The sequence below is a fragment of the Macrosteles quadrilineatus genome, unplaced genomic scaffold (assembly GCF_028750875.1).
Source record: "Macrosteles quadrilineatus isolate MER2022 unplaced genomic scaffold, UCM_ALF_1.0 Scaffold_1__1_contigs__length_201487025, whole genome shotgun sequence".
NCBI classification, from domain to species: Eukaryota; Metazoa; Arthropoda; class Insecta; order Hemiptera; family Cicadellidae; genus Macrosteles; species Macrosteles quadrilineatus.
The window spans coordinates 135,988,674-136,015,452 of record NW_026542594.1 but is presented as its reverse complement, the minus strand read 5'-3'; the positions used below and the strand labels follow the sequence as shown (position 1 = coordinate 136,015,452).

General features: G+C 33.8%; 1 protein-coding gene across 1 annotated transcript; it reads left to right on the top strand.

The window, feature by feature from the left end:
* Nucleotides 1-217: 217 nt before the first annotated feature.
* Nucleotides 218-20,957, top strand: LOC129000818 (uncharacterized). Its single transcript, XM_054427847.1, has 3 exons — nucleotides 218-338; nucleotides 9,271-9,468; nucleotides 20,841-20,957. Exons 1-3 carry the CDS (start codon nucleotides 315-317, stop codon nucleotides 20,955-20,957), a joined length of 339 nt encoding a protein of 112 aa, XP_054283822.1. The 5' UTR covers nucleotides 218-314.
* The last annotated feature ends 5,822 nt before the right edge of the window (nucleotides 20,958-26,779 follow it).

Sequence of the window (26,779 nt, the reverse complement as noted above, 5' to 3'; positions counted from 1 at the left end):
TTTTTGTTGCCGCTTATAGTTAGCTATTTTAATCTGATAAACGAAGCACTAACAGATAAACCGCTATCCAATAATGCAAGCAAATTAAAAAAAAAAAACAATGATTTTCATTCAGGCAATGTGGAGAAAGGCCTCGAGGATTGGGCCTGACAAGAGCGATCAACTCCAACCCATCCGTAAAAAGAGCTGTAAAAATGACCATGTCTCTGGTGTTACTACTGTACCAGACTACAAAATCGACCAAGGGTTCGAGTACATACCGGTATATGTGCAGGCCAACGGGATGCAACCGATCCTTAGCCAGTACATGAAGTATGTGCATCGTACGAGGATTAAAGGTGACTAAATACCTAATAACACTAGTATTGTAATCTCAATCCGTAGACTTATGAATTGAGCTCTTAAAAATATATCTGAGACTGAATCTTGTTTTGTACATTCACACTGAACTGTAAATTCACATTCAGACTTTTTGTAGTGAAGCTATGTACTCAGGATGTGGATTGATTTACTTTTTGATAAGTATTTAAAAAGTAATGCTGTGTAACTACAACGTTTCTGTGTGGTGAGAGCATGTCTGATAATGATTTGACCATGGTAGCAAAATCTAGGTCTTTAAAGGTTTTTCAGGTCCAATTAATGCTGAAAGATTATTGTAGTGAACAGAGCCAATTAAAGCGCAAAGAAGTTGTGCTTTTTTCATCTGAAATGTTTTTGAGAGCAAGATGATTTTCAATGCGTTATAAGAAATATGAAGATAGAATTGCACTAAAACAAACTTAAAATTTTAAAGACTGCTCTAAAAAATAAATTATAACATCTAGTATTTTACTATGTATATTTAAATAATCTGTATTCGGCTTACCGAATAAATTAGCTTATACAATGATTATTGTATAACACATAGTATAAGTCAACCCTACTTAGTGATGTAAAATTCCCAGGAATGTAAAATCAAGGAAATATTCCCTGAAAATATTTCTGGCAATATTCCCAAAATTCATAAATTCCCTCCCAGGAATTTATCATTAAATAGCAAGGTAGGTTTAAACCTGTACTTAAGGCAAAAGCAAAAACAAAAACAGAAATATATTTTAGTACAAAATTGTAATTGAAAATAAATAACTGAGAATTATAATTTTATAAGCAAAATTGCTTAAATTAATAGGTCACCTCCACGGTTTTGTCAAATTAAACACAACACAAACACACAAATGTTCAAAAAATATTTTAATTGATTTATTCCACAAATCAGAAAAATAATCTAGTCAATACCGAGGAAAAAATGTTATTTGAATAACATTGTTAATTTATCATTATCAAATTTAGACCACATGACAAATGAAAAGGTTTGATGGGAGATACTTATATGATATCTTTGCTTTCTGTATTATTATAGATTCCGTATTCCGTCCATCCCTTCCCAAAGAAGCTTTCTTGAGAATAAGCCTTCATTTTCTCTGTAGTTAGCTAGACTTTTTCCTACTATAAAGACGTCTAATTTCATCAATTCATCTGCTAAACACAATCATAAACAAAACCTATGGCGTGAAGTAGCTCAAAAGGGTCAAGCAAACTGTCTCATATCATAGGGTCCAGCATCAATTAAATTGCTCCAGCATTCATTGCATAATACAAATCTAAAGCTGGTTTGCAAATTGCAAACCCAGAAGTTTCCCATTATGGACTTTAAGCATACGGTTGATACTGTGTACAGCTTACGGTTTTCTCAAAAGCTCCTTATGCCTTAACATAGGTTGTAAATGGTTATTATTGAGTACTTACTCAAACAGTAAGCAAGCTAAATTGTAATTATGTATAGGCTCATTAAACCTGAATTATTGATAATTACATTTTATTTAGCACTTCTATTTTTCATCGTCTGAGTGGTGGTTGTAACATAATATACAGTAGACTCCCTCTTATCCGGACTCCTCGGGACCAAAAGGCCAGTCCGGTTTTTCAAGTTAAGCCAATGTCCCCAAAAACTCGTTAAATCAGACCAATTACTGTGATATTCAATTTCAATTTAGCAGAGTATTGTATTTAGACATGTGATCACTGGACGTCGGGTGTAGGCACATGACCGAGGCTGTAATCCTCTTAATCACGGTCTGTTGACCTGTCAGTTTTAGGTTAGTGTCGAACGCTTCCGCATCATACCGTGCATAGCCGAACTGTTCGCGGCAAATTGTTAGCTCTATCACCGTCACTGTCAAAACGTATCGTTTGTAGGTTAAATTTAAATTTAATTTAACCGTCATAACCTAACCAAACTTGCTGATACTGAAAAATCGAATGAAGGTTTACTAATAAAAAAAAATAGTTCTGTTCATAAAATAAAACTACAAATGCCTAACATTTAACCAAATATAACCAAACCAACCAAACTTGCTGATAATAAAAAAATCTAATAAAGGTTAATAATCGAAAAATAGTTTTGGTCATAAAGTTATAAATTATAACAAAAGATGTACAGTTAAGAAGTAATTGCATTCTAAGTGAAATCTTTGACAAAAAGTTAACGCCTCCGGTGGGATTCAGAATTCTCAATTCCCCACCCCTCCTCCGGTGACCACTACCCTCAGGCCATAAATCAGGGGATTAACCCAAACAAAGATCTGGGATGCTGTCCGTCTCCCCTGGAAGGGTTGTGTCCATTTTGCGGCCGTCCATTTACCGGTCAAGGGTAAAATTGTCCATTTACCGGTCAACCCAAAAATTTGGAGGGGTGGGTCAAAAAACGTTTTCCATTTTGCGGTCACATATTTCTAAAATCCCGAGAACATGTGAGCCAGGTTGATGACTCAGAGTGGTTAGCCAGGCCGATGACGCGTCGGTATGTTGTACACCAATGCACCAATAGTATGTGACCAAACTATGCAATAAACTTATTCAAATCACAAGTAGTACTGTATTATGTGTATTTGAACATTTTTCTTAAAGAGAAATGAAATAAGTTTTAATCCTTTAAAAGAATGATAAACGCACTTTGGCGTCAGAAGACGCGATGATTGTAGAACATCACAATTTTTACTCCACGTTTCTTTGGGCAAGAAAAAGCATAGTTCAATAATGATTTTTTATATTTAAAAAAATCTAGAAATTAATTGCCAATAAATTGTTTTACTTTTTATGTTTGTAATTTAATTGTAACGGCTGTTGGTGTAAAAAAAGTTAGAGCTGCTTTGCATTTGTTTTTCTTAACTTTGGCTATTTAAAATCACCTGCCTAGCACATAAATGACATAAAACTAGTAAAAAATTGTGTTAACAAATCGAGAAAACTATGAAAAATACAAATTTAAAATGTATTTCCCCCCCCCCCCCCCCCCCGACTAAAATTTTTCATTTTAATCTATAGTTAGTAAGATTGTTTTATGAACTGGAAAAATAAAAAAAAAATTGTATTGTAATTATTTTTCTAAATACCACTTTCAAATATAGGTCAATATATATTTTTTATTTAGATAAAATCTTAAGGAACGCGAATAAATTGTTAATTTGTATAGATACATCATATTTTTTCCAAAACAGTTTTCAAAGTTAAAGAGTTGTTTATATGTAAATAGATTTTTTTAAGCATATATTTTTTAATTTGATTTTTAACTGATATATAGACTAGTTTGTTGAAATAAACGGCCATTTTTAATAGGCTATTATCGGCTGCATACAGACTGATCCGCGGTCAGAGGGTAGTTTTGGATTATTCAAACTGACCCGGGGGTCTGGTAAGTAGATAATAGGGTCGCTTGAAACATGTGATCTGACCCGCGAGTCGTTGAAGGAGGACGGGAAATTCTCCAGGCTTCTACGGGATAAATAATTTGAGCAACAGACTAAGTATTTCCTTAAATACAACCACTAATATGATTTAGCCTAATAGCTTATCTTAGCAATTTAGTTGATTTTGCTTAAATATTGCTATCGTATTTTAAAATCTATCACTTAGTAAAAACTAATGGTTATTTAGTACAAACCAACAGAAATACATCAATGATAATTTTTATTGCTTTATAGTTCTATTGAGTGATTATAACTCACCCTATGTTTTAAACGAATTTTGAAGGTTTTTTGTCATTTTAATCTTTGTATGTTATTTAAGCTGAGCTCAGTCTGTGGTGCTGGTGAGTGCTTTGCTCCAAGGCCAGGGCTCTCAAAGCGTCTATGTTAATCCTATAGAATGCTAACATTTACGTGAGATTTCACGTGTTTACTCTATTTGTTACAGTGTTCTTTATACTATCCTTAAAAATAATACATCGTTTGTTGTAAATTATTGTTGGTGCCATTTGTTTTGTCTCTTGTTGCTTTTTAAAATTTAAAACTCCCCACGCTGTAAATAAAACATGTGGTTGGAATTTCTTCCATTTGTTTTAGTTTTCTGTTTATATTTTGTTGTTATTTCGTCATCACCATGGCAACCCATAAGACCCATGTTAATTTTTTTAAATTTCGAATTCACTTTTCGTGCTTATTTGTGTGCTTAATTCAATTTATAAAGGGATTCTGCACATCTACAGGTAAATATCTTTCATTTGGTACCAACCGCGTGTAATTCGGCCCAGTAAAACCAAACTCAGGCTAGGTATTTGGTCAGGCTAGCTGTCATAAGTTTGGCAAAAGTTTTTTTTAGTATATAAGATGTTAATGCGGTGTTTGAATGTATCGTGTTGGGTGAAGACCGCGACTAAATGTGTAAAAAAATGTGCATTTCTTTTAATTTTGTACACATAACTATAAAGCAGTAATTGCTGCTATGGACCCCTAGTTGTCTATATTGTATTGACAATGTGTTAAAATACTAGTGGCGAACTACGCGATACCCATACCAAAATACAATGGCGATTATAAAATTATTACTGGGGGGAATATCTTATACTGTTCAAGACCTACATACCTACCTTGTTTGGTGTGTATATTAATAAAAAACACTCCTGAATGATGTAAAATACTCTAAGATCATCGATAATTTTAGTACAATCTAGACAAATCTGGAATATTCTTTCTAGAGCATTCCAGATTATATTTCAGATTACTATCACGCACTTCCATAGTTAATTCATTAAGCTATAAGACCTCATAGAATATTCCAGATCGTGTTAAACCATTCAAATATTGAATGAAATATAATATTTTCATGTACACGCATATTGCAGGCCTACACTACCTTGTCCAAAACCTTTTATTTTCACTATCCAAACCATGCGATATGATGTTTATATAGGAAGAGGTAATTCACAGGGAGTTGGTATACACAGGTACACTCACCCTATAAGGAATTTGACTTAGGTCTTCTCTGTAAAAATGTCTTGCGTAACGATGTCTATTTGGGTGAAGAATTCCTAAAACTCTACCCGGTCGAGACTAAGTATGCAGTTTGAAAAATCTTGATATTGCTGTAAGATGTTGACTTGAGTGAGATTATTAGGATATAATAGTATTAATGTTATATTTTAATCATTGATATAGTTACTTGTACTCTGAACCTATTGAACGCTCGTAGTCTTAGCACTAAGACTTGAAGAATTTCATAGAAACTCTCAGTGAATATTGGCAGTAAAATTGAATATTTTAAAAGTAAACATTTGTAGCCAGAGATCAACTACTCTCTAAAGGTGCGTTACAATTGGAAGGATGGTTTGGTAATGTGTATACGAGATGCTGACAGACAAACTAATATACCCTAGTGGAAGACATCAATAGAAATCAATAGAAAAAATCTATTGATATCACTAGATGCTTAGTGATATCAATAGATGTTCATGGATATCATTACAAGTAAATACAAACAAATAGACATCACTGAAAACTTAGTCAATACATATCACTAGACATCTATAAACATAAAATATATCAATATAGATCATTAGAGCAAACAAATCGTTCATTGATATCAATAGAGAATATTTTTTAAATATGTTAGATGTAAATATAAATCAATAGACATCAATACGGGTAAATAAAATTCAAAATATCTCTCAAATGTATCACAAATGAGCATTATGGATTATACAAAATATCAATGTAAAGTGGTTAAATAAACAGTAATAAAAATGTTATTTTTTGAAAAAAGGAAAAACTTTAGTTTTAGGTCATAGACGTTAGCTGAGGTACCTAAAACTCAATATAATTTTAAAATATATCATTTTAAAATTGTTGTAAAACAGTTACAACTTGTATTAAATCTTATTTTTTAAACTGCCAAAAACTGATTGCTAAATAATTTTAAAATTGTTATAAAACAGTTTACAACTTGTATTAAAACTAATTTTCTTAAACTTCAAAAAACTGATTGTAAAACAATTTTAAAATTGTTGTAAAACAGTTACAGCTCGTATTGAAACTTATTTTTTTCAACTGCAAAAAACTTATTGTTAAACATTTTTAAAATTGTTTCAATCTTATATCAACATTGTTGTAATATGAAGTTTAAATCAAAATGTTTTAAAATTGTTATACAACAATTGTAATACAACTTTCGACAACTTTTAACAATTTCTTTCCTAATGGGTTATTAGGGATAAAAATTACTCACAAATTCATTATTGAATTGAATTCCTTATTTCTAGAAATCAATAAAAATAAATTGTATTGACACACTATTCACATCACCCAAGTAGCAAGAAAACAGTTTGAACTGGTAATAAAACAGTTTTGAAACATGTTAAAGCATATAGGTACAAGCCTGAAATGACACAAATGCCATTGAAAAATCTTTTCAAAGTTTAATTATGAGGCCTAACATAGCTTCTCGCATTCAAAGTGGCTATCATTACTTAGTCAGACATGAAGCGTCCGTGGCGTAATGGCTTAGACATCGGGCTACCATGCTGGAGTCCCAGGTTCAAATCTCGGGAACACCTAGAGCTTTTTGACAAGAATTTTTTTACTTTTTCATTTTTATTTTATTTTTAGTGCATAGTAGATGTGATTCAATGTGTTGAAACAAATTAAAAATTGTTTTTTAACAAGCTACAAATTATTTTCAATTAAGCTAATGACTCGGATCCTATATTTACTTGTATTGATATGTATTGATGTGTATTGATGTGTATTGGCCCAAATACACATACGTATCAATACGTATCAATATACAATTTTTGTATTGATATATATTGATCACTTCCACTAGGGTACACACGATTTATTTTATATTTTATTTTACGATTTATTTCTATTTATTTTATTTTATGGTGATAAGATTATAAGTGGTACAAAACTGTTTACTTTTTGAATGCAAACCAAATAGCAATTAAATAAATAAATTCCGAAATGCTATCCTCATTGAATACAAAACAATTAATTGACAACCTTAATAAAAAATTATTATTGTAACTTTTTGCCAATTGTAGAAACCGTTTGTAGAATATTTGGACGGAATTGAATATAAATAGAATACCAAAATAGGCTAGCTATTTTAAGCAAAATCAATTAAATTGCTAAAATTAGCTAATAGGCTAAATCATATTAGTGGGTATATAAGAAAATACTAAGTCTATTACTCAACTTATTTTTCCCTTAGAGGACGGGGAGAATTCCCATGCCTCCCTCAACGACTCGCGGGTCAGATCACATGTTTCAAGCGACCCTATTATCTACCTACCAGACCCCCGGGTCAGTTTGAATGATCCAAAACTACCCTCTGACCGCGGATCAATTCGAGCACACGCCTATTATCAGACATGATTTGTGATTTAAGAAGAATCTGTCTGTTAAACGATTGATACAGGATTAAAAATTTCAAAACAAGTAAAAACAAGCGTACAAAGGGTCATATCTTTACTCAGAGAGTTAAATAGATTTAGGCATATATTAGCTGAGAATGTAAAATGTTGCTGCTCTAGTGCATGGAACCTATTCATTCAAAATAGTCAGGTATTCTAGGAATCAAAACCTGACCACAAAATGGAAAACCTCCCCTCCCTAGAGCCTCCTCACCCCCACACTTGACCGGTAAATGGACTGACCGGTAAATGGACTGACCGCAAAATGGAAGACACCCCTGGAAGTCAGTCGTTTCAGTACCGCCCACTTCTTGCCAATCTAGTCCGGTTAAACCAATGGGCTGATAAAAACTATTGAGACGTAGGAATTGGCTAACTCAGGAACTCGCTAACTCGGTCGTGTGGCGGAACTGGCTAACTCTGGAACTGGTTAACCGTCTCAGTCAGGAATTGGCTAACTCCGGAACCCGCTAACTCGATTTTGTCTCGCGGCGGAATTCGCTAACTCTGGAAGTCGCTAACCCGGCCGCGCCCACTGCTCGGAGCGTTGCCAACCTTGTACGACAAAATAATCGTATAAACATACTCCCTTATATTAGTACATTTCTCATCCTTATGGATAATCTGAAGACAGTTGTATTGTTAGTTCTGTCTGGTGCACTGTCTTTAGATGTCGTGTTTTGTTTACAATTGTTTCTTGTTTTCAGTAATTTAAAACCTCGTTTAACCAAATAAAACGTTCTAATCACAACTAATAACACGTCCCCTAGTTATATAACCAAACAGTAAGGAACAAATCATGAAGTTAACTATAAAATAATAGAAACACAATTTTGTCGACACTAGCTATCAGTGTCACCGGACATGAACTAGACACGAAAAACGAGCTTCAAAGTTTACAATGGGATGTAAAGTTTACTTGTGTTGGTTAGTCTATGGTAAGACTATAATGCATTTTCCACCCTAATAACCATAAGAACTTCTCTGTGGTTAAACATACTTCTAAATATATTTATTTTATCGACTACGTTGCTCTTACTCCTAATTAATCGTAGGATACGACATTATGGTGCCGATAAGATATAGGTACTACACTTTCGGCAACACTGGCCAAAAATATTCGTGCTTGGCTCCCATTGGACGGCCCGCGAGGCTTCTGATTGGGAGTTAGCGAGTTCCGCCGAGGGACCGAGTTAGCGACTTCCGTACGAGGACGGAATTCGCTAACCCGGCTCTAGAGCGGGTTAGCGGGTTCCGGAGTTAGCCAATTCCGAAACCGAACAAGTTAGCGAGTTCCTCTCATCGACCAAATTTGAAGATAGGGCATTTAACATGGGGTTAGCGAGTTCCAGAGTTAGCCAATTCCGCGGACCCAAACTATCCAGTTAAAGAGAGTCATTTCCGTTAATTTTTGCAAATTGTAAAGGTGTTAAGAAGTATATATTTTTGATATGAACAAAAAATTATATTTGTCACGACCAATAGATATAGTATTTTGTAAATTATGTAATATAATCGTATTTCTTTTATGTACTTGTTTTTAGGTATTTCCCATTGTTTACTTCATGATGGTATCCCAGACTGAAGATGTATATATGAGAGTGCTTCAGTACGTCCGACAGAATTTGATTACATGGCACATTAACTCCATTTATGACAGATTTCGAGCAAGGCTTGATAAACGCTGCCAGAAATACATTTATTGGAGCCACTCTTCATGGTGTTGGTTCCATTTTTGCCAAGTACGTATACCGATTAATTATCATTTTCAGTTCTATAACTTTTTCAACTGTATAAAAAATGTAATGATGTCTGGGATGTCAAATGATGTCAAAATCCTGCTCGTTAAACCTGTAAAAACTGTTACACAAGCTATGCTTGAAATGGAAAAATATATATATCTATATGTTATAGAAGTTGCGATATTAATCTAGGGCTGTGTTTTATGCCTTTATCTATATAAATAAAATTAGAGTTTTGTCTGTACATTGTTTAGAATAATGAACTTTTTGGTTATTTTTACATTTCATAGGTCAGAGAAACCGAATCAAACCTTATCTCAATTTCTGTCTGTCTGTCTGTCTGTCTGTCTGTCTGTCTATCTGTCATTCTCTTGGTAACGCTAAAATACGCACTTTATTACAACTACTCCTCAATAACTATAGCACTGTCCCGCCTGAAACTTATTTTCCAAATACTATACATATATGAGATGGTTTTAGACGTATTTCATCGAATATGAGACAGTTAGATATTTAACAGTAAACCCTTGAAAATCAAGTTTTTGTCGATTTTTGACGTGGAATTTCTGGAAGCCCATGTTAACCTTATGAGAAATGAAATTATTGAATCTTAACAGCTGTTTCAATTAAACAAGTTGGTTCTGTTCTGTGATGTTCAATAGCATTAAAGTTACAAGGATTACCAACAGGGTGCAGCACTAGCACTATTATTTCTTTTACATTTATGACAACAGCTAATTTGCAACCTGGAGGCGAGTGAGCGTAGCGAACGAGCTAACCTGAAGGCAAGTGAGCGTAGCGAACGAGCTAACCTGAAGGAAAGTGAGCGCAGCGAACGAGCTCCAACATACAGGTGAGTGAGCGTAGCGAACGAACTTCAACCAGGACGTGATTGAGCCATGCAAACGAGATCAGATAGTAAAAATAAAAGTAAGCCTACCGTTATAGGATCGACCGGCAGACACAGAGGTAATTTAACCTTTTATTGATTGTCATACCGATCCGGAACAACAAAAAACAACATAAAATGAAGCTATGTATAATAGTTTGGCCAGCATATCTTAAAATATGCAAACCAACTGCTGTTCTTTATATAAGAAGGTTTCAACTGAATATTATAAGATCCCCGTGCGTAGAACGGGTACACAGCTAGTTAGTAACTATAAAGTGATTTTGGTTTTCCATAAGTAAATTTATTTTTGTCTTAACGGTAAGATTGAGGAAATTATAAATTTTTAGATTATCTTTGACATTTAAAAGTTAAAAGATGCAGTAAATAGCCTTACCTTCAAAATTATTGATAGTATATTGAATCACATAAAATAATATAATATTTTGTACTGAACTAGGGCAAAAAGCTAAAAAAGGTTGCAATTTTTTAACCAAATAAATCTTTACAGTGTGTTCTACAGGGGACTCTGGCATTAATCTTACAGCTCTTTTTTGGTGGATCAATATTTTTTTGACCTGGCTTGATGAGCCCCATATAGTAATACCATAATTCATAATCGATGAAAAATATGCTTGATATACTACTATTTGTGTTTCTAGATTAGTAGTATCCCGAATTATTGTGAGAACAATTGTTGCTGCTAGCGTAGTCTTTTTGATAGGTTTTTAATGTGTTTTTGCCAATTTAGTTGTGAATCGATTTCTATTCCCAAATAATTTATTGACTGTTGTGAATGAAGTGTAGTTAAGTTTGTATTTCTTGGTTAATATTGGATGCAGAAAACTGAATTAGTTGAGTTTTTGCCAAATTCATGGACAGGCCATTAACTGCAAACCAGTCCCCAAGAGTTGAAATTATAATTAAGAAGAAAATTTAATTCCATTTTCAATTACCTGTTACTAATTTCATACTACACAATTGATCAAGACAATTATATTACAGTACTACTATCAGTGTTGTTTATTAACAACGTTTAGAGGTTTAAATAGCATCAATATTACAGAATCATACCAATATCTTTGTCAACTTAACAAAATCAACACAACCATGAAGGTAATCTTATATATTTAAAAAAAAACTTGGTTTTTATTTCCGACTACGTTTAGCTCTTCTACCCGACCGATTTTCATGATTGAGGTCTCAAATTGAAGGTATGCACGCACAGATTTGCCATCAAGCATCTGCATAAAATAATCTATACTATCACTCGGTTTATAAGTAAACGAAATTTGCTCCCCATGTATTTCTTATGGGAGTTAAATTTAGTTTCTCTTTGCCGAGTTCATTTGGCTCTTGTACCCGACCGATCATCATGATTGAGGTCTCAAATTGAAGGTATGCATGCACAGATTTGCCATCAAGCATCGGCATATAATTATATATTAGTATCACTCGGTTTGTATGTACGTAAACAAAATTTCCTCCCCATGTATTTCTTATGGGAGTTAAATTTGGTTTCTCTTTGCCAAGTTCGTTTGGCTCTTCTACCCGACCGATTTTCATGATTTAGGTCTCAAATTAAAGCTATGCAGCACAGATTTACCATCAAGCGCCGGCATATATTTATATGTAATCCTATTCGGCTTATACATAAACAAAATTTGCTCCCCATGCATTTCTTATGGGAGTTAAATTTGATTTTTCTTTTCCGAGTTTTTGGCTCTTCTACTTGATTGATTTGTATGATCGAGGTCTCAAATTAAAGTCATGATTTCTCATCAAGCATCGGCATATACTTACCTACCGTATTACTTGACAAAAAAAAAATAATTTGAATAATTTTTGAATTCTTAAAGCGATTTAAGATGTATTTCACCAGTTATAATTATATAATCCTATATATATTTTGGTATAAGAGCTTTCGGTGAAATGGCTTTTATTTAGGTGATTGAGATACTGTATTACTCAATAAAAAATCATAAATTTGATTCTTTTTCTCGGATATTATATTTATTTTAACACTGCGGACGCAGCATGGGTCCTCTAGTATACAATATAAAAGATTTGTGGTTGTAGCTATCAACATGAAATTATTTGATTGAGTTTTATTTTAAAACATATGTTTGCAATTAATTATTGTTTATAGTCCGGCAGAATTGACCCGAACCTGGTTTTGACCTATTAAGTTTTTTTTTACTGTTGATATGTGATATCTAGGTTAAGTGGACCCTAAAACCACCGGGTACTTTTTTGGTACCCTTGGGCAACAGCTGCCATCTTGGAAAATGGCGGGAAACGTGAATTACAGTGTAAGCTTTTGCTTAAACCAATGTAATTAAAAAAACTATTTAAGGTAGAGCAATACATGTTATTTTAAAATGTTTATGGTTAAATTGCCTACTCAGAAATACCATATATTAAATATATATAATTTGTTTCAAGGTCAGTATTAATTTTCAAAGTTTATAATTTATAAAAAAAATAATATTTATTTGTATTTCACTTTTGAGCCTTAATTACTCAAAATATGACTATAATATATATTATAAAGATTGTAGAGCTTTAAATTTGGCATCGGATATATATATATGAGATGCTTTGTTGGATCAAGGGTAACGCCAGAACAAAGCGTTAGAAAATAATTTTTTTATTGATTTTCAAAGAAAAATAAGGATATTTTGTACGAGTATGTTAAATAAGGATATTTTATATATTCAATAAAATTGTAACATCTTTCCTGAGACCATCTGGTACTTCTCTCTGGCTGTTTTTGGTACTAAAATGTTTGTAAAATTACCAAATTTAATTTGAACTATTAACTATTTATATTTAAGGACTTTAAGGCCGATCTATTCATCTTCACTCCAAAGAATCAATAATATTTTTTTCAAAAAGAAAGGTTTAAATTTTGACCAACCCATTGAGTTATTATTATTAGCCTAGATGTTGTATGTATTGCAATAAAAACACTCAGTAAACAATTGGCATCCATTTGATATGTATATCACTGAAATCGATCGAGTCGGAGGTGAATTACAAGACTTCAACCAACAGAGATTTTAATGGTTGTGTAGTTTTCTTTGAAAAAAAAGATTGTTAACTCTAGTACTGATTATGGGATGTTTATTACGGCGAAGGCTCTATGACTGACAAAATCGGATTGAACTGGATCGAGTTAGGTATCCTTTATTTGGCAGATTCTAAGCTTTCTCCCAAGGTCTGTCTCTAAGCGCTTTTTTTTTTCTCGAGCCGATCATAATTGTAGCAGACAGCTGACGTGCGTATTTGTAAACAGCTTGGTTAACCTTGCAGGGAAAAGTAAGTCGAGTCAGGCGCCACCTAACAAAGGTTGTAACATTTTTAGGGTAATAAAAGTATTTTTGAACAGCCCTGTCTACAATACTGTATTTTGTTTTCAAACGTTTTAATTTCAAACTATTGTTGTTAAGAAATGTAATTTACAGTGCAAAATGTGTTTTCGTAATGTATAATTTATTTATTGCCATTTACACTCACTTGATTTGTACCGGTAGTTGTTTGAGTAAGGTAAAACAAACACAAACGGATATTTTTTTTAAAGTTAAATGAAAGTCAATTCAGTCATATTCTAATGTTGTGCCATTTGCAGTATATTAAAAATATTTTGGAACAGATTTATGGACAGCATTTTGTTGTCAAATGTTTATTGTTGTAACTATTACGAGGTGTTAGCCCGTCCTACGTACTGGAGTAGTCAGTTAAAACTGTGTAGGCCTATAATTCAGAACAGACAACACGTATAAAGACACACGTATAAAGACAAATTTCATTGTAGCCTACAGTAGAAAGAGTAATTATCAATGGAGAAGTGTATAGGCCTAGTCAATGATATCACCTTCCATCGCATGCCTGCCTCTTTCATAATCAATATCACTACAATACAATTAGTCATACTATACAAAATTTCCAGTAAGTTTGAATTGAAACTCCCTAAAATAAAACGAAAACATCCAATAAAATTCACAGTACACATAATGAGAACTTTGGTGTCCTGACATCATTAAACGAATCGTCCACACACATCCGTTATGTCAATTTCACTGCATCAATTGCTAAATAAATAAGTGTAAACAAAGAAAAGTAAACACAACAACATATTAGTTTGTTTTGTAAACAGCTGAGTCAAAAATAATATTAATTTGAACAAAAGAACTGGTCACATGTTGAAGGAATTTAAAAAGTAAAAACGTTAGTAAAGCTAGTGACGTAATTAATGGTCTATATTTATTATCCATTCCGTTATCAGTTCCAATATCCTTGATAATTAAACCACCCTCATTGAATCAATGTACATCGTAATTCCCCATATTCATTTATTTAAACTATAAAATATTCAGCGCCTCCAAACGTAACTACAACTAATCACACGCCAAACAACTTTTTTAGATTTCATAAAAGGATGGTTAGTCTAATTGCAGTATCCTAGGTCAGTGATGACGTTGTGTTCAATCTATGTCATTCATCTGTATATCTTTGGATAACACCCGTCTGAGGTTGTGGTGGTAATTTAAAATCGTATTCCTGAGGATTCTAGATCTCCATCTTTATGACATCAATATTTCCGGGCCTAATCCAAACAAAGTTCAAGCATTAAAAAACATTAATTGTAAACAAAAAGCTGCCAAGATGAATTAAAACATGTAAAAATTTTGATTTTCCTACCATTTCCAAAAAAGTTGAGCAGTAAAATAATTTGCATATCTTTTTTATTTAACTCGTGTACAGAGCCTCGACTTGTACACATCGATGGTGTTACTTATCTCGGTGGTCTACTAATCTTACTTATTTCCTATAATCAATGACAAAATCAGAGTAAATAACCTCATAGTTCTATAGGGCATTTTTATAACTAACCAGCTGTTAGTTAAAACAAATTTATATTGCTCTAAAATAAATCGAAGATTACAAAGATTGCTTTAAAAAATAATTTTAACATCCTAGTATTTTACTATGTATATTAAATTAATCTGTCATCCTCTTACAGAAGAATTGAACGTATCAATGATTAGCATTACACATAGTATAAATAAGTCAACCCTAAGTATGCCTTTACATTTTTATCCAAATGCTGAATTTGTGACACAAAAGCTGAATGTTTACAGCTGTTTTGTTAAGCAAATTTTTTTATGCCAAAAGCTAGTTTAGAATCTTAGCGTCGGCTGCTAGACTTTAGAAAAATTAAAACTTAATTTCTAAAAAGCTGGGACCCTAAACTAAAATTATGGCTTCGACATTCCCTAGTTCTCAAAATTATCTTTCTTTCAACACAAAAATCATGAAAATCCGTCGAGTGGTTGATTCAGAATAGTGAAATAAAAAAACACTGTTTCGTTTTAATATTATAGATTGTTAAAACATGTAATTTACCGTGTAAAATCATCTGTTGTTGTTATGAGTTATTGATTTATTGCCATTTATACATGACTAGCTGTACCCGCGGGCTTTGCCCCGTTTAACTTCTTAATTTTCAAGATGAACTCGTTCGCATGGCTTGATCACGTCCTGGTTGAAGTTCGTTCGCTACGCTCACTCACCTTTAGGTTGGAGCTCGTTCGCTGCGCTCACTTGCCTTCAGGTTAACTCGTTCGCTATGCTAACTCGCCTCCAGGTTGAAGTTCTTTCGCTACGCTCACTCACCTTTTGGTTGCAAATTAGCTGTGTCATAAATTTAAAAAAATAATAGTGCTGCACCCTGTTGGTATTCCTTGTAACTTTAATGCTATTGAACATCATAGAACAGAACCAACTTGTTTAATTGAAACAGCTGTTAAGATTCTTTAATTCCATTTAAATATGAGTACTCATAAGGTTAACATGAGAAAATCCAGAGCCACTGGGGCGGAGCCCGAAAGCTCGATCAGAATAAAAACTATTTAGTTTTCCTATTTAATGCCCAAAGAATCGGTGTACCGAATTTCAGCTTTCTAGGTAAATGGGAAGTGGGAGAATTAGTGATGAGTGAGTGAGTGAGTGAGTCAGTGAGGGCTTTGCCTTTTATAAGTATAGATTTGTATTTTTTTTTTAGCGAAGTAAAAATTACCAAACAAAATAAATTTGTTTTAATATCCTTATTAAAAGTTTGTAAACAGGCTTCAATGTATGGTTCAATATGGGGCCGATTTGGTCGTCATTAAGTTATTATTTACCAACACAAAATAATAATAAAACTAATGTGAATAGCAATTTTAAGTATACAAATGTTACCGTACTTATATTATAAATGTATAAATTAGAATGAATATTAAATGCATCAATCACTGTGTGTGTAGTATGAGAGACGTTTAGTCGCAAGGCAGCGCCCGAGCGTCGGGGTCCCAAATTTTGCTTCCTCTTCTACCTGATTTATTTCCAAAACTATTCATCATTAATTTTTCCAAAAAATATATGTTTTGATTCAACTCAAGCTCTCAAACTTTGCCGCTGACAAAACTTTCCTGACCAAAAAATAAAAAAAATTCTAGATCACTTACTTTTTCATGTTCTAATTCTAAATTTAATGATTTCTTTGGGTTTTAACGGCTGTTAAAATTACAATAAAATTATTTTTTGCATTCCAACCTTACTGTCAGTGAGAAGCACTAATTTAGAGTAACTGTGCCAAATTTGGTAATAAGTCTAATCTAAGTGTGTCTAATCATCGTACATTTGGAAAAGGTGATCTACCGCTATATGCAGCAGTTGCCACCACTTGCCTGTGTAAGTGGTGGGGGATTGGCTACAATGCCCGCAACGCTTGCTGGATATACGTAGCCCCTCTATTTCTATTCTGTGCTCTCTGGGCGCAACATTTCTTCTGAGGCCCGAGTTGAGATTTCTGAGCTGAGGCAGAGCGCACCCTTAACAGTACCGTGTTTTTGAGCATAAGAACATGGATGCTTTTCTTTAAAACGGCATCAAAACTGAACTCCGCTAGTGTCAGAAGTCCATAGTGGCTTCATCAAGTCCCTTCTGCAGTCCGCACAATTAAACAGCCTCAAGCAAATTCGGTTTAAGTAGGTGTACGGTTTTGTAATCTGATATTGTAAGGCAAGTGTAAATAAAATAAGTTGTTTGTCAATTTTTAAATTGAAATAATAAAAAACAACTGCAATGCAAAACTAAATGTAAAAAAATAATCGAATTAAGAATAGTATTTCTTCACCTGGTCCGCGGTGACGGTGGTGCGTACACTGTGGCCTTGGGTTAGCCCAGTCCTTTGAAGTGAACGCGTGCCGCCTGATGCTGCACTTCCAACCCCATGGTGACGTTGCATCGGAAGCTACCGCCAGACACTGCTATTGTTAACACGTGCATTTACACTCACTGTTTTCTTTAGTTTATAACAAAGTTTTTTTGCATAGAAATAGTGTACTCAATTTCATCAAAATCAGACCATTTTTGCTTGAGTTATCGCGCTAACAGACACATATATATATACACAATTTGCGCGATGAATTTCAACTGATGGTGTTTTACGGCCTCTAGAAACCTCAAAGCAAAAAAATTAAATCGGTCCCGGGTCCAGGTTTTATCAAGAGTACTACGGTAATAGCTTATTCCCTATATGGGAAATTCGTATTCGGAAATAGTTTCAAGAATGTTTTTAACATGTTGGGCTGCAGGGTATTGTATAGCCTATTTGTGGCGTAGACTAGGATAACTAACCTCCCTGATTCCGTGCATGACTTATCACAGCTCACAATCGCTTTTTGAGCACTATATCCTTACCACTGAGAGTCCGGAACCTACTTTAAACACTCTAAAAATAATAAAATAATCTTTCAAAGTAAACTTTTGTAATGTTCAAGCTCACGTATTTGAAGTCTATGATGATTTTTGACACAACATATTGAAAATTTAAAGAGGATGTTCACATTACAGGCGGTTATGTATAGTATTTTCAGAGTTTTGCGTTTGGAGTTATTTTATTATTGTAACCCATCATAGGCCTTTTTAATTTTTTTTTAATAAGATAACAAATTACAGTATAATCCTATAGTGATATTAACGAGTATCTTTTAAACAATGATAATGCATTTAAATATTTTGAATTTGGATAAGTAACGTTTCAATATTGAACTAGCCTTGGCCTTAGTCACTAACAAGACTACAATATCTCGCCACTCATCCTACACTCATCACCATTCATACTTGGCTTAAAATACCAACTTTGCATGGTCGCCATTTCATTGCAAAGTATTAAAGTATAAAGTATTAAGATATTGGAGATTGTGCTTAAAAAACTGTTCAAATAAATACCGTACCTCTTGAAATATTCATTTGAAATATACCGTACTGTCATTTGAAATATTATAAGAAATACAGGTTTACATTTAACTATTTATTTCAGCAATTCTGCTTATTGTTCATACATATTCATGGACCAGTATGAACCAAATCACATGCATTTGTTTTACAGAATAATGGTTTAAATCTTTGCGTTATACTCCACAAAAAAAGTGATTACGCTCCACCACCTAGATATTATAATCTGGAATATAGAACATTTTTTTGCGTCACTTAAGAAAAAAATATTGATCACTGTAAGAGATTGACAAAGTTCAACGATGACAAATAACAATGGTTTTTTCCTTTCCTTCTTAAGAAAAGCGTAGACGATATAAGCCCAAACAGAAAATTGTAACTGCAGCACAGTTTCATAATACCAAAATCAGTTGATAAATGTTTTTAACCAACCAGTAGCTTTTGTTCATAATAAATATAAGCACTTGTAGCATTCATAACTATTCCAGAGCAGGTTCATAAATCGAGAATAAGTCTCGATAGGGTCCTTGACCTGATAACTCGGTAACGGGAAATCGTAGAGCGTTCACTCAAAATTTTTTTATTCCGCTTACTAAATGAGTCTTTGCATGATACTCCAAGTTTTATGGTCCCCCTGCATCGCCGAGCTCCCAACAACAGCATTGTTTTGACAAGCAGGATTAGGACGGGTCCACTCTACCTGCAGAAATGGGACCAGAGCATATTTAAGAAGGGTCAACCCTTCTTAAACAAATAGAATAGTTAACAACAAATAGATAGTTCGAAAAGGCACAACTGGCACAACACCTCGGTAAGGAAGTAGCAGCCAGGTAGCCAAAACGCAGGAAAATTGAAATTGTTTTGTCCCGACAAATTACCTGCTGTGGTGCTTATTATTGGAGTAAGCAAGGTGTAAGTTTGCCCGACAAAGCAGTGCGCAGCTACCGTCACTGCGTCTTTCCTCGTTCGATTGGCATCTACCTGGTCGAGCGGTTGTGCCAATTGTGCCTTTTCCAAACAGGCGAGTTGACCCTACTTATTCGGCTCAAATGATTGTACCAATACTGCCATGGGCAGAAGATCCAAAAATGTGTGCCAATCGTCCTGTTCCCTATTTTAAGGGAATACACTGGGTGACAGTGATGCCAGGTGGTCGGGGGTGGTGGGGGGTATGGAATACTCCCAACAAAAAGCGGGGTCTGGGTTCTCAGAAAACTTTTGCTTAGACTAGAGTGAAAATCACACATTTCTACATTTATTTTAATGAATTTTCCGATTATTTTGCATGTAAATAGTCCATATAATCTCACTTAATTACGTAATACTGAAAAATATTTACACAATGTTATTTTCTTAATACTTAATCATAACAAAAATATGCCGGCACCACCCATAGCCCCTGGGTGACACATATGTCGCCCAGTTAACATGTTTATGCCCCACCACCCCCGACCACCTGACATCACTGTCGCCCAGTGTATTCCCTTAAAATAGGGAACAGGATGATTGGCACACATTTTTGGATCTTCTCCCCATGGCAGTATTTTATGCCCTCCATGGGACTTTAATTTTGATTCCTACTATACTCAACGAGGGGACTTCTCGCTCATTTAAAATGGCTAAAAAGTTAAAAATCATAATATTATATAATCAATCCCGGGATCGGCTGAGACGAATCTCGAAATCCTGGGATTGGATTGAAGGCCCTGATTGAGACCCCTATACATACCACATCTGTTGTCCGATTTTGATGCAATTTGGTATCTAGGTACTAATCCATGGTATCTCCAAACTTTTTTTAATTTTGATTTTTAATGGGGATTTTCCCATAAAACCCCTTAAAATAATGGAAAAATCTAATTTTCTCAAAAATGGCTCGAACGATTTTAATAAAATTCACTATGTTATAGTACTTTATTCTGAAGAGGGTAAAAATCCTATAAAATTACAAAAAATTGATTTTGGAAAAAACCCGGTTTTGATTAAAATTAGTATGTTATGGTCCTTATAATTCTAAATAAAACTATGCAACCCCTATTACTGTAACATTTACGGTTCAAAAGTTAACGCAACTTTTGTGATGTTTTCCTACAAAATTGTCAGTTACTCCCTCTGCTTACCTATGATAATGGTTGTTGACAAGCTTATGGGAGAAAGTATGTGTTAGATTGCTGATACCGTTTATTTTTCCATGTAGGTGACAAGACAGATCCAAGTGCCCACACATACCAAGATCTGGGACTGCAAGTGGAATACTTATAAAAAATTATATTATATCGATGCTGCTCGACCAGTCAGAATGGCCTTGTTATAGATATGTACCGGTACCGGTATATTATATATATTATATCAATTCGTCCTAAATTTTGTATATTTATTTTCTTGTTTAAATTTGTCTTAGCTATGTAAATAGTTAGGTATGTATTTGGACATTAGATGTATTTAGCAAGAATGATGAAATTATAAACTAAGTCATTGTAATTTATTTTACATGTAGTTGATTGTAAAAAATTGTAAATTTATGTAAAAAATAGTAAATATATTAATTATTATGATGTAGCACAGAAATGCTGTTTGTTCTACATCCTCTTATGTTGCAGCTTCAATAAATGAGGGACTAATATTACCATAAAAGTTAATAAAAAGAAGTCAAACCTAAACAAATTGCACATTTTAAAAGGGTTTAATAGTTTCCTGGTAGTAGGCCTTTAATACTTAGTATACTCTTTTGTGTTGTTTGTTTGGAACACTGGAGTGCGGCAAAAACAAAAGTAAATGGCAAAAGTAAAATGAGTGCGGCAAAAGACCATACGACACAAAACACTGTTGTTAAGCATGTAATTCGTGTACGCTAGAAAATGAGTTGGCAACACTACGCCTATGATCAGCTGGTGTTGTGTTTTCCATTTTGTTCAACAGTTGGATTTAACCTAACCTAAATCGTGTTGTTTAGTGTTTGAATTGAAGGACACAATTATTAATTATTTCTATGATTCATAGTAACTGTATAGGAAAAATATGTGTAGGCCTAACACGTGCGCAATGTGCTTTTGCTGCTACAAACATTTCTCTCATGTGTGCTGCGCACATGAGACAAATAACTATTTTCACTACCGTACTATTTACGCAAACAACTATTGTCTCTTGATTACAATTTTAATGTGGTAAAACATTCATCTGATGAATCAGCTGTTAAAATAACCAACATTTAAACCGTTATAAAGAAAGTTTGTCGAATCATGAGTCTTAAACCAGTTAAGTCATTAGTCATAAGTTTAGCCAGAAGCGACTGGTGCGTCTAATGCTCAGAAATAATCGTTCTGCGTCAATCGCTGCCCATTGCATTGCGTTATTTTATGATAGTCTATTTTGCCAGAAGAGTCTATCGCTACAGCCCCCAAAGTGTCTAGGTGTAACTGAGCCGCTAGCGTCTATCGGGGACCGCTGCTCCTGGAGCAGACGGAGAGGCAGTCGCTAGTGTCTATTAGAAGAGGAAACACATGTTATGATTTTGACTGTTCTTAATTTTTCTAAAAAAATTTAAGTTTAGTGAGGTCTCAATGAAGTTGGGGATTTAATCGCAAATAAAATTATAAGTTGATTTAAGCCATTTCAACACACTTCACTTTTCTAGAACGGAGGTGATTTTCTATTAATAATTTACAATATCCCTCTTCAGGTCTCTATAAAATATAGAACCCCTCTTCTTCCCTGAGTTGGCACAACGTTTCTAAAAATTCTTATTGGTCCAATTTTTCACCATATACATATAAATCACATATACTTTGCTATTTGCGTTTTACAGCTCATTTCAAACAGCACTCACTATGCCACCAATGAAAACCACTCACTGATCAAATAATCTCAAGGAACAGACGCTTCTGTCAAAATAGCCCCGAGCAATAGACACTGAACGATTATTGTTGCTTTGTCAGCCACTTCTGGCAAAATAGGCCTTAAAAATTGAAACCTCGGGGCTCGTAAAAATCGGTTCAGTAGGACGACTGACCGAATAGTGAGCCTTGTATGTCATTATTGAATTAACAAACATACTGGTGCTTTGTAAAGTACCACTAACATTTCTTATAGTAACTCTTAAACATTTAAAAAAAAAATGTATAGAAACATCATCATTATATTAATAGGCCAGCAAAAATCTTGTTTAAAATAAAAATATACTTTACAATAGTTAATTATTAAATTAATATTCTTCAGTAATAAAAGTCTTCAATAAATATTGAACAGTAAATGTTGAATTTTACATTTAACATTTTATAGCCCAGTCAATAAGTGTTTTTAATCGCTACTAAATGGTGGAAAGCTGGATTTTTTATATGTGATAGAACCACATGAGAGGTGCATTTTCCCAAAAGTCCCCACTTCTACCCCTTGAGCTTTCCCCCTTCCAAACCTAGAAATTGCAGTGTTTTACTTAATTGGTCATAATTCAAATGCTATGTGAGCTATCGAGCTGCAATTTGTTTTGTTTTATTTCTTATTAGTTTTCCTACAACTTTTGTATTTGTAACATTTTTCTAAAACCAATACTTAGGGAGATATAAAATTTAAACTTCGTTAAAAGCTTTGTTTCAGAGTGCAAAATTATGTTTTTCTCTATATATACTTTTAAATAGAAATAATACGCAAATATGGTTCAAACAAAAGTTTTAGTACGTTTTTCAAGGTTTACAAATATATTATTGTTTAGTCATCTAGGTGACCGGGTGAAGTGCTGGGTGTCGGCAAAGTGAGCGCGTGCGCGCTAGTTGAACACCTCTGCACTGCATCGTCGCATCTAGCCCAGCCAATAAACGCACAAACTGCCTTTTTAGTACAACAAAATTTAGTATGTTTCTTAAGGTTTATAAATATATATTTGATTATTCATCTGAAAAAAAAAACTGATGTGGTGTGGGCGTCGGCAAAGACAGCGCGTGCAGGCTTCTTAAAGCATCCGCGTAGCCCCTCCCGTCGATGCATAATAAGGACCGGCACCGCTAAGTTCTCAACTGTTTCATACAAATCCGACTTAATAATTTGTAGTCTACGTTACTACCAAAACAATCTGTTTCCAAGCTAAACCGTGACTAAATTAAGCACCTCACGGTCAGTAAAAAGTTTTCGTCGACCCACTAATCCTTGATACAAACTGCGTCCTATCGTTGATATGTCCTTCTCTTCACGCTTCCCGCTAGCAAGGGTTAGCTTTCTGCTCTGCCATGAGTTGTAAGCCTATGTTAAAATAATATCACGAACAACGTAGAAAACTGTCGGGAATATTTATAAGCCACTTTTAATCATGGGAAGGAACACAAATTAAAACCAGTCAATGTTAAAACTAGTTTTTTTTTATTAAGTCTATATATAGGAGATTTTAAAACACTTAATAAGCGCATTCATCTTTATTAGCAAGTTAAACGATTGCATAATGTCTACCACAAACCAATAAAGAACTATTATGCTTACTCATTTTTAGGATAACATGAAAACAATCAAATATTAGAGAACAGAACCTCACCAAGATTCACAGTATAGAGTCTCTAAAAATGATTGATCTCAATGACGTATTAGTGCCGTAAAGCAGATTCGTAATACATTGCTGCCAATTTTTACGAAAAAACTCCAATTTGATTGACACATCTACAAAGTATGTTAATTGTTAAGAAAGGAAATTTGAATAATCTGCCTGTATGTATTCCATAAATAGCCTTGCCTGCATGTATGGGGACACAAATATAGTTTTTTACTTACTTATTTATAACTTTTGGATATATGCCTTATTGCATTAATTAATTGTAAAGTAAATAAAAGAAAATATGTCTAATAATCTAACACTCAAAACAGAAATTTACACTTATAATGTTACTCACCATACTGTAAATATTACATAACTGATGGTAAGTGGTGGTGGATTTCGATTCGACACTCCAATCATCCTGAGACCCATAGGCGAATTGGGTCATGTCATCATTGGGTTCAGTATGTTTCTTACCCAGCTTTATGTAATGTAATATTTCTTTAATATACATGGATATGTATATTATTGTCAATAGGTGTAGCCATTAACGGAAATAATTAAATAAATTATTATTTCAAATGAGAAACGAGTTAAAAGTAACAATAAATCTAAGAAATGTACAAATGATTAGGTTTCATCTTAGTATTTTTTTGCAGTTTTCTGTTTAGATCTTCACTGACCGCGAGGCGCAGTTAGTTAAAACCTTGCGGAACAAAGCGAGTCCCATTGGTGGTAGATAATGGAAATCACATTGTAACGTAAGGAAGAGCAAAGAGTATGTTTGTAAAGTGTTTACTAGGCCTAGTGTTCTATACCTCAATCTATCAAACTTCCGTTGGTCAAAGATGAAGAAATCAAATACATATTACAAGTATTGCAAGTATAACAAGTAAGTAGGTAGAGATTGATTTACCTGAACCAAAACTGGTTATAAACAAGTAAATGATTGGGTTCCATCTAAATAATAATTGTTTTTGGAGTTAACGGTTAAGCTTGGATACAGATTGTTTTGGTAGTAAAGTACAAAGTACAAGGCCTTTAGGATTTGTATATACAACCTTTGAGAACTTAGCAATGTCAGTGCCTACGACGCGACGCATCGACGGGCGAGCCTGCACACGCTCTATTTGCCGACGCCCCACACTACATCAGTTCGTTCGGCCGACTAACCAAATATATATTTATAAATCTTAAGAAGCATACTAAAATTTTTGTTTGAAACATTTTAAGAAAAATGTTTTTTGAAACAAATTGATAGAGGGTAAAACAAAATTGTGTACCTCTAAAACATAAACATTACAAAAAAAAAAAAAAAAATTTTATATCTCTTTGGATATAGTTTTATAAGAAAATCTTTAGTGCAAAAGTTGTAGATAAACTAATTATAAATAATACAAACCAAATTTCACTACGATGGCATGCGTAGAATTTGAATGATATGCAGTAAAGTAAATGACTGTAATTTCCAGGTTTGTAGGGGGTTGGAGGCGGTTGGGAGGGGGGGAGGATCGGGAACTTTTTGAAAATACACGTCTTAAGTGGTTCCATCACATATAAAAAACTCATCTTTCCACTATTTAGCTACGAAAAAAGGCAGTTTGTGCGTTTATTGGCTGGGCTAGATGCGAGCAGCACAGAGGTGTTCAACTAGCGCGCACACGCTCATTTTGCCGACACCCAGCACTTCACCCGGTCACCTAGATGACTAACCAATAATATATTTGTAAACCTTGAAAAACGTACTAAAACTTTTGTTTGAACCATATTTGCGTATTATTTCTATTTAATAGTATACATTGAGAAAAACAAAATTTTGCACTCTGAAACTAAGCTTTAAACGAAGTTTAAATTTTATATCTCCCTAAGTATTGGTTTTAGAAAAATTTTACAAATACAAAAGTTGTAGGAAAACTAATAAAAAATAAAACAAAACAAATTGCAGCTCGATAGCATTTGAATTATGACCAATTAAGTAAAACACTGCAATTTCTAGGTTTGGAGGGGGGTGGGGGGGAAAGCTCAAGGGGTAGAAGTGGGGAGTTTTGGGAAAATACACCTCTCATGTGGTTCTATCACATATAAAAAATCCAGCTTTCCACCATTTAGTTGTGAAAAAGGGTGTTTTATTGCATTCATTGACTGGGCTATTAATCTTGTATGCAAAGTAAGTCTGGGAAAAAATATCTGATATCACCATAGGGCTTTGGCAAAAATTCAGTAATAAAACGGGAGTAGAATTAAGATAAATATATTTGTATACATAAATTGCATAGAAATCAAATAAAAAATAAATGTATAATATAACAAAGTCGTATTAGTTACACCACTTATAACTCAAGAACGGCTGGACCGATTTTTCGTAGATTCATCTTTGTCTCGATTAACATATAGCATATTCAGTTTTTTAATTTTCCTTGGCTTTTGGCCCACTGGCCTGTTAAGTTTGTTTCTTAAGCTTATGAAGCTAACGTAAATAAACAAATATATTAATTGAAGTCAGCTGTAAATTCTTACCCAAACCGCCTTGTTAAACTTCCCTATCCCAAGCGTGATGTAAACATCTTCTTTACTTTAAGTGTTTCAAAAACTCACTAATGAAGTAATGAAACCCATTTAAA

Bases quoted from the DNA above. Each gene is read 5' to 3' on its own strand.
- LOC129000818 (XM_054427847.1), top strand. From the start codon at position 315: ATGTGCATCGTACGAGGATTAAAG. The intron at 339-9,270 runs GTGACTAAATAC...ACTTGTTTTTAG, and splicing joins GCATCGTACGAGGATTAAAG to GTATTTCCCATTGTTTACTT. The intron at 9,469-20,840 runs GTACGTATACCG...TTTTCCATGTAG, and splicing joins GTTGGTTCCATTTTTGCCAA to GTGACAAGACAGATCCAAGT.